The sequence below is a fragment of the Acanthochromis polyacanthus genome, chromosome 3 (genome assembly GCF_021347895.1).
Source record: "Acanthochromis polyacanthus isolate Apoly-LR-REF ecotype Palm Island chromosome 3, KAUST_Apoly_ChrSc, whole genome shotgun sequence".
Classification (NCBI taxonomy): domain Eukaryota; kingdom Metazoa; phylum Chordata; class Actinopteri; family Pomacentridae; genus Acanthochromis; species Acanthochromis polyacanthus.
This window is the reverse complement of record NC_067115.1, coordinates 31,932,676-31,941,291: the sequence shown is the minus strand read 5'-3', so window position 1 is coordinate 31,941,291 and position 8,616 is coordinate 31,932,676. Positions and strand designations below refer to the sequence as shown.

At 39.7% G+C, this 8,616-nt stretch overlaps 1 protein-coding gene across 6 annotated transcripts in view; it reads right to left on the bottom strand.

The window, feature by feature from the left end:
* Nucleotides 1-2,525: 2,525 nt before the first annotated feature.
* The window catches only part of LOC110960430 (metal transporter CNNM1-like), a 73,050-nt gene continuing 66,959 nt past the window's right edge, over nt 2,526-8,616 (bottom strand). For all 6 annotated transcript variants that reach the window (XM_051946196.1, XM_051946199.1, XM_051946197.1 and 3 more), the window contains exon 10: nt 2,526-8,561. In XM_051946196.1, the coding sequence (XP_051802156.1) occupies nt 8,482-8,561 (80 nt within the window). In that variant the 3' untranslated portion in view covers nt 2,526-8,481. The remainder of the gene's footprint in view (nt 8,562-8,616) is intronic.

The following is an 8,616-nucleotide window of genomic DNA, read 5'->3' as shown; positions in this document are numbered from 1 at the left end:
GGTCTTCAAACTTGGATTCATTTGAATCCCAGGAAAATTGTTTACGATCTGGCCGAATTTCATTTCCCTAGCATTTATGGTTTGGTCGTGAGAGCGATTCAATCGTGAAAGTTTTAGGCGGATTTTGCATCTCTCCTGCACTCTGCAAAGTCACGTGACACACTCTAAAGAGAGCAGATTTTGAGAATTTTCACTTTTTTGAGGACTCACTGAGCAAAAACTGTAAATGTTAGCATGACATAAAATACATCCCTGCGTAGACAAGAGAAATCACTACGTTTTGATGGTTAAATGACGTTTCTAGGTCAAAGTAGGGCAAAGCAGTGGCGTTGTGAAAACAGGTGAGTCTTCAGTCTGAGTGATTCAGTAATCCCATTCATGTGTATGTGGAAAATTAATGCAGTTTTTTGCTCATAACTCTGGCAAATATGAATGAATGTCTTAGAAAAGTCATAGCCATCGATTCCCGATAAAACCGCACGAGCCGATATATAATTTGTGTGTGATTTGTCAAAGGCCTAGGCGAAATACGGAGCCAAAGTTTAGGCGGAAGAAGAATAATAAAACCTAAACTCCGCGGGACAACAATAGGTGCTCTGGCATGTTCCATGCCCGAGCCCCTAATTAGTGCCATGAACACCATCTATCATTTCTTTCCCAGCAAACCACTGCTTATTTACTCATTTGCAGTATTTAAACAACATAATTCATTGGAGTTGTGTTTATTTGCACTTCATTAATACGAGTCCAGATGTCACCCTTGTTTTGCTCTGTGCTTGATCTCTAGCAACTGTTAAAGGGAATCTATCCGCTTAGCTGTGTTCACCAACAAGTGCAGAGCTTCTTCAAGCTTTTGAAGCTTTTTGTTTGAACCTGGAACTGATATCAAAGCAGAATAATGATGATGTTTCCTTCTGTTTGTTGCCTTTGAAGCTGTTATCAGTATAATACAGAACAAAAGTGCTTTGGCTGCCTTTTTTAAGATGCAAAAACACCATATGGCCATGTTACTAACAAAAAAAAAAGTGTAGTATTTGCTAGAGGGGTTATTAAGCCACAGTGTTTGAGCTGAATCACAGCTGAACAGCAGCTAAACCAAGTGTCCTCATGTAGCTCAGAGGGAGTGGGCATGTTAGTGTGAGCTGCAGAGTCTCCACTGAGGGAACAATTAATCATTACAACGTGGACTGGTAGTGTTGCTATGATGTGTCTTTTCTGTTGGTGCAGCACCTTGTGGGGGTGAATTAATTAACAGCTGTGTTATATTTGTCAGATAATCAGTAACTCTGTCTCTGGCATCACAGTTCTTTGAGGAAGGAGAGACTCCTTCAGAGTAAACTACAAAGGAAGATTCATCTGCAGCTGCTCAGGACACAGGTACAGATGTTGTGACTGTGACCAGATAACAGATTTAAATCATAAACTGCAGCTAAGCCACTCGGAGGCAGAAAAACGTAGAGCTGTGTTGGTCCGGATTCGCCTTGTAATTCAATTTTATTTTTTGTATTTTAAAATGAAAATCAAATAACCACTCATTTTTTGTTCTTACCCGTTTCCGAATGGAAAATCCAATTACCAAAATATACACGGACCCATTGCCTATGATGCTCGGGTTCAAGCAAGTTGGAAGGTCAAATGTTTAGTTTTTGCTTGTGGTAAGTGATCCTGTGATATGAGCTCAGGCTGTAGTTCTCTTTGTGTTCACTGAAGCAAGTCCAGACTTTTTTCTTTACTATAACCTCAGATTTCATTGAAACCATTTTTTTTCTCTCTCACTTTGTATAATCTGTTTAAATATTCAATACTTTTTGTGCTTTTTTTTCTATAATTTTTGTGTTATTTTTTCTTTATAGCTTAGCTCCAGCTGCATATCCAAAGAAAGCAAAAAAAAAAAAAAAAACAGGCTCAGACAACCATTTGCCTACATCAACATATCAATGTTGATATCAATGTTTGTCATGGAACTGTTAGGTCTCAGATTAAAACAAACAAAGACTTCCATAACTGGTTGTCCTGGGATGAATGAGTGTCTTCTCCTGTTGCAACCATTAGACAGTATGTGGATGCTGGATATTCACACACACTGTGGGCCTTTTCTGAAAATACAACGTGAGTTCAACTTACGGATGACTAAGCGGACAATATTGTGCATTTTTGTCTATAAATCCAGCAAACACACCAAAACAAGCAATGTGCTGGTGGTGCTTTACTGATTTTTGGAAAACAGGAGAGCTCTAAGAGATGATTAAAGTGTCAGGGTTGATTACCAAGCACTCAGATTTCTCTCTTTTTTTAGGTAAATGTGCAGAATTATCAGCAAAATTTACTCTAAAAGTTAAAATACCCATTTGGAAATGTCCCTTTCACACGCTCTGTTGTGAAGCTCATTTAAAGTGTTGGTCCTCCGAGTAAATACTGACTAGAATAATCACATAAATAGAGTAAAAATTACAAAATACTTTCCAAAGTACTTGTTAGTGGGATCAGTTCATTTGGGGAAAATGTAGAATGACGACAGTAGGCTGTTCAGTTTGTTGTGGAACTTTGTATTTCTGTATATTTTGATGCAAAATACCATCCCATAGTCGCGTTCTATTTTACAAGTATTATGTTGTCATATTTCCAGAAACACTTTGTCCATAAATCTCTGCTGCACAGGTCTGTCTCCGTTACAAAACACAGCAAAACAAACTTCCACTGAGCACCAGACAGCAGAAAAAATGAAAATACAGCAGTGATGAGGAGACATCCTGATGTCCCCAAAGACCGAATAGATCCGGAGCAGATAGAAGATATGAATCAAACCTACGGACTGAACACAAACGTCCTCCAGCAGGACGGCTCTGATTGGCCGCCGCTCCAATGCAGCAAAGTGACTCAGCAGGTTGGATGTGCTGCAGCCAGGAGGGATGCTTCCTCTCTCCCTCGCCGCCCGTTACATTAACCAATGAGCAGAGTTCAAAAGCACCCCTCCCACACGTTCATCCTCAGCGGCCTCATGTGTCTGACAGCTAAAATTACAGGATGAGGCTGTTAATGCTGAAATTTATTACCAATGAGATCTTTAAATATGATGATTGTCATTGAGAATTGCATCTAAACTGTTCCCCTTCATAAGAATCAGTGATCCAGACATGCCGAGACCTTTAAAACCTCGAATAACAAGTTGACACAGCAGGTTAATTCAATTAGGATGCAAAAAGGTGTCGATGATTTTGATTGTTTTTCCTAACAAGGCCAGAGCAGGCTTCTATATCAGTCAGACATTTAACCTCAGTGGGTTTCCCTTTTCTCGCATCCCTCCCTGAATCCCTCCTTTCCTCCTCCTCCTCCTCCTCGGTGCTGCAGTGGCACAAATCTGATCCTGAGACGGAGCCACGCCCGTCCATCCCGTCCCCTCATGCAGACAAACACAGAAACTACAGGTTCAGAGACAGGCCTGCAAGATTTAGGGCACAAATTTAAGAACGGCAGAGTCTGTCAGTTCAGCAGCATCTGCAATCGAGACCTCCGAGCTTTTTATAACTGGATCAACTTTCTGCACAAAGAGAACGATAGAATGTACAGTGGTGGAAAAAAGTTTTCTATCCCCCCATGCATTTGTGAAATATTGCATTAAAAATCACTCTAAGCTCTTCAAGTGCAATTTCTTTTAGTATAGTCAACAAATCCTTATAAAGCCATTAAAAACTTAAAATTGATTGGTTCTATAAAATTACATAATACATTTTAGGTATTGGGTTACTTTGGTACCAGTGATCCACTAATGAAGGTCGTGCTTTTTATTAAAAAACAAAATTTGTGTTGCCGTGCTTCATGTCTGCATAAAGCCAGGACATCTGAAAGTTCATCAGAGACAAAAATGGCTAAAACAAGGAATCTAATGTAGGAAATACGTCTGAAGATACAGATTTTCAGCCAGGAATGGAACAGCTGCTGCCAGATAGCCAGGAAGTGCAGATGCAGTCCTTCAGCAGTTGGATACACACTGCAGAAATACAGATGAACCAACAGGCTGGAAGACAAACCAAGATCTGGGCATCCAAGGGTTTCTTCAGCAAGACTGCATCCTGACCAGCATATGCAGGAAAAACGCCAAATGACATCACAGGAGCTTCAGCAGCAGAGGTCAAACTAAACTAGTGTCCAGTGTTCCACCTGCAGTGTACATGAACGACTTTTAGATCATGGCTGAAGCTCCTACAAGGGTGTCAAGAAACTCCTGATCAATGAGAGACAGAGGCTAGCCCGGCATTGTTGGGCTCAAGCACACAAGAGCTGGACAGCCAGGAATTGGAAGAAGATTCTGTGGTCAGATGAGTCCAGTTTCCAGCTTCATCTTCCTCCTGCGAATGTGAGGGTACGCAGAAGACCAGGAGAAGCATTATCTCCAGCATGTACAGTGTCTACTGTCAAGCATGGTGGAGGCAGTATCATGGTTTGGAGATGCCTGAGTGCTGCTGGTGTTGGTCATCTCACTGTCTGTGATGGAACATTGAACTCTGTGAAGTAATGTGACATTCTCCAAACCACATGCTGCTGTTGAGATCAAAACTGGATGTCTCAAAAAATAATGCCCCTTGAACACATCCAGGGCCAGTAGAACTTGGCTGCAGGAGTATCCACGGTCTTAGAGAGGCCAGCTCAATCCGCTGACATGAGCCCCATTGAAAATCTGTGGTGGATTATCAAAAGGTCTGTTTCAAAGCGTAAACCGAAGAATTTAGAAGAACTGAAAGCAGTAATTCAAGTAGAATGTGACAAGATTACCGCTAAATAGTGTGAAAGACCTATAGGGAACACGGCAGCCAGGATTAAAGCTGTACTGTGTGCTAATGCAGCTCTACTAATGATGAATTTGATGGTTTATTTATTTTCTGTTCAGTTTTGAACATATTCTCTGTTGTTTGTTGACTTTGATTCCGACAATGCTGAGAACTTTTTTCCACCACTGTAAGTCGAACCACAGCAGCCTACAGGTGGTCCAGTGATATGACTTTTTCCAGAAGGTCTATGGCATCAGGTGCTTTCAGTATTGCTCCTATACAAAAGGTGGGTAGTGAAATTTAAATCAGTATCTTTACATCATGTTACATAGAATCATATTATGTTAGAGGACATTCAAAATCTTCACAAAATAACCCTTAAATTCACATTCAGCTCCATGCAGACAGGAGGCAAAGAATATACACACTGCAAACAGCAATTAGCGACACTGGATTCACTTTCTAACGCCCTTTGTCTCCCATTTTTGTAGAAACAAAAAAACCAAGCTTAATTTAGATAATAACAAATGTAGTAAGATTTCAGATCAATTAATTATTATTAGAAGTAGAACAGGACCACATCATCTGCTTACATGTTGATATATTGAGTCAGGGAATCTAAAGAGGTTCAGTTAGATGATGTAAATGGTGCGGATTTCATAAACCCAATGTCATATATCCTGTCATATATGAGAGAAGAGATCCTGTGTTCTGCAGCCAGAAGCTCACTTCCATTTCACCTCCACTAAATAAATCAAAAACTAAAATAATGAGATTCATTTATAATTGAAAATGGCTCTAATATGGAAAGTGCAGCTCAAGTGATTATTATTTAAAGAGGTTCAGTGGTAGGAAATCATGGGAAGAATTATTCTGAGGTGAAATGAAAGCTCAAGTCTTTAAAATCTGTGTGCAGACAGTGAGCTCCAGCCAAAGCCTGATATTCTTTGCAAATGTAAACAAAAGAAACAATAGTAGAAACATTTTTATGAGGTATAAAAGGCTAATCAATTCATATTTGTGGAAATAAAACAAACTGCGCAGAATTCCTGGATAAATACGGAGAATTCAGCCGAATAAGCAACAGAATGATTCAAAGTTGTCACGAAAATGAAGCAATATGTGGCAGAAGCTGTTCTTGTTCTGTGATTGTGAATGAATCCAGTGAACCAACCTCATTACAGAGCTGTTCAGAGACACGTCAAGTTAAAAGAGTAGTTCAAACATTTCACTTTCTTGCCAGTAGATACAGCTCTAATGTTAACAAAGCTGAACATAAACTATTATATATATTTACACGAGTCCATTTAAAAGTTTGGGGTCACTTAGAAATGTCCTTGCTTTTAAAAGAGAAGCTTTTTCTCCAATGAAGATAATATTAAAAGAATCATAAATCCAGTCTCGACATTGTTAATGTGGTAAATGACTATTCTAGATGGAAATGACTGATTTTTAATGGAATATCTCCATAGAGGTACAGAGGAACATTTCCAGCAACCATCACTCCTGTGTTCTAATGCTACATTGTGTTAGCTAATGGTGTTGAAAGGCTCACTGATGATTAGAAAACCCTTGTGCAGTTATGTTAGCATATGAATAAAAGTGTGAAGTTTACACTGAAAACATGAAATTGTCTGTGTGACCCCAAACTTTAGAACGGTGGTGTAATTGTTCTTTCAATGCGTCTGCACTTCACTTTTGACAGATGATTTTCTGGAAATAAATGTATGGAGATCCATAAACAGGAGGCTGACAGCTCTGATTATAATAACCTCATTAAACTCAGAAAGTTTACTCCACAACCAAAAACACTTGGTTAACAGCTGAATCTGTTATTCTTCCAAAAGCCCAGATACTAAGTAGCTTTAAAGGATGTGGCTATGAGCATGTGTCACTGGGTTAGAAGCACACTGTTGTTGAAAAGATTACCACTCTGCTTAAGATTTCCCAGCATGTCCACATATTTTTGGCCATATTTTGTACTTGAGTGAAAAATGTGTCCATCTGCATTTTGAAGAAATCTGTAAAAGACATTCAAAGCCAATCTAAATATGAAATACTTTTCTGTTGATTTAAAAAACAACATAAAAAGATCATGTTTCTACATTACAGACTATAGATCTAACAAGAAAAGCACTCAGAGAGTGCAGTACTCCACCAAGGCTGTTCATTCCCCCATATGGCATTGTCAGAAATGTAGCATTTTTTTATGACCTAAATACAGTTGCAAGAAAAATTATGTGAACCCTTTGGGATTATTTGGATTTCTGCATAAATTGGTCATAAAATGTGTTCTGACCTCAACCCAATTGAGAGGCTGTGGGATCTTAATCACGAGTCACACCAGACATCCCAAGAATACTGCCGAACAGAAACATTTTTGTAAAGAGGAATGGTCTAACATTCCTCCTGATCGTTGTCATTGTCTGATCTGCACCTACAGGAAATGTTTAGTTGAAGTTATTGATGCCGAAGGAGGGTCAACCAGTTATTAAATCCAGAGGTTCACATGCTTTCCCACCTTCGCTGTGAATGTTTACAAGTTGTGTTAAAGAAAAACATGAAAACATGTCATTTTTTGTGTGGTATTCGTTTAAGCAGACTATGTTTGTCTATTGTTGTGACTTAGATGAAGGTCAGAACACATTTCATGACCAATTTATGCAGAAGTCCAAGTAATCCCAAAGGGTTCACATACTTTTTCTTGCAACTGTACGTAGCCGGAGGTGGGAATTGATGGGACTCACAAACACACCCACAATTTAATCAATTGTTCCTTGTATCATTTCTGACCGATAAATCCTCATAAGTCCACAGCGGTGGATTTGTAGTAGGATCACAATCATGCGATCGTCAGCAGGCAGCTGACGTAGCGTTCAGTTGTCATGGTTACAGTGACGTTGTGCTGCTATCTCGCAATGATACTGAAATCTATAACAAATCCGTGGATCCAGACTATAAGCTTCATCACTGCCAAAATCTAATCACTTGGTCCTTGTGTCATTTCTGACCTTCCCCGAAAATTTCATCCAAATCCGTTATTCTGTTTTTGAGTAATGTTGCTAACAGACAGACGGACAAACCAACGCTGAATGTCACATAACTCTGCCGTGTTGCTTGACAGAGTAATTAGTTTGTACCAAGTAGTAATCAGGCAACACAAATGGAGTGGTGTACCTTGGTTTGTCCTGTGCATTTTGGAGCAGTACGTACAAAGCAGCACATCTTTGGCGTCTTCCTTCTGTTTCCTGTGTGTCATCGTTCCCTTTTGCTCCATTGGAGACGTGATCACATGTAAGTAGTGTATAAAAAACTCTTATTTGTGTTCTACAAATGTTTTACATTCACAGTCATTCCTTTATATACGAGCAGAGATGATGAGAAACTACAGTCTGATGCACATTGCTTTTCTTTTTAAGCTAAAATGTGTTTATAGGGTTTTTTTTTCTGCAGTTGTGAATCAAGAGGGAGAGGCATAAGGAAGCATAGAAAAGGTTGCTTTAATGCATATTACCAAAGCCGCTCCTTGTGTTTTCTGGTGAATTTGTGTCCTTCGTCCACATGTGCAGAACATTCCCGGTAGCGGCTCCACTTCATGGTCGTGTGGAGTGTGTTTTCAGATAAAACTCTGATAGTTCTGCAACCACGTCGTCTTTACAAACAGCTTAAAGAACCATCAGACGATGGAGTGTTCAGGTCCGTTTCTCACTCTCTGCTAGGTTTGCACCAGCGGCTGCTCTGAAATGTCCTCGGGTGTCTTCTCTCCTTCGCGAGATTTTTTCCTCTTCTTGTGGCCTGGAGGGAAAAGAGACAGTCACATGAAAATTTAACCGTTTTTCCATCCAGGCCT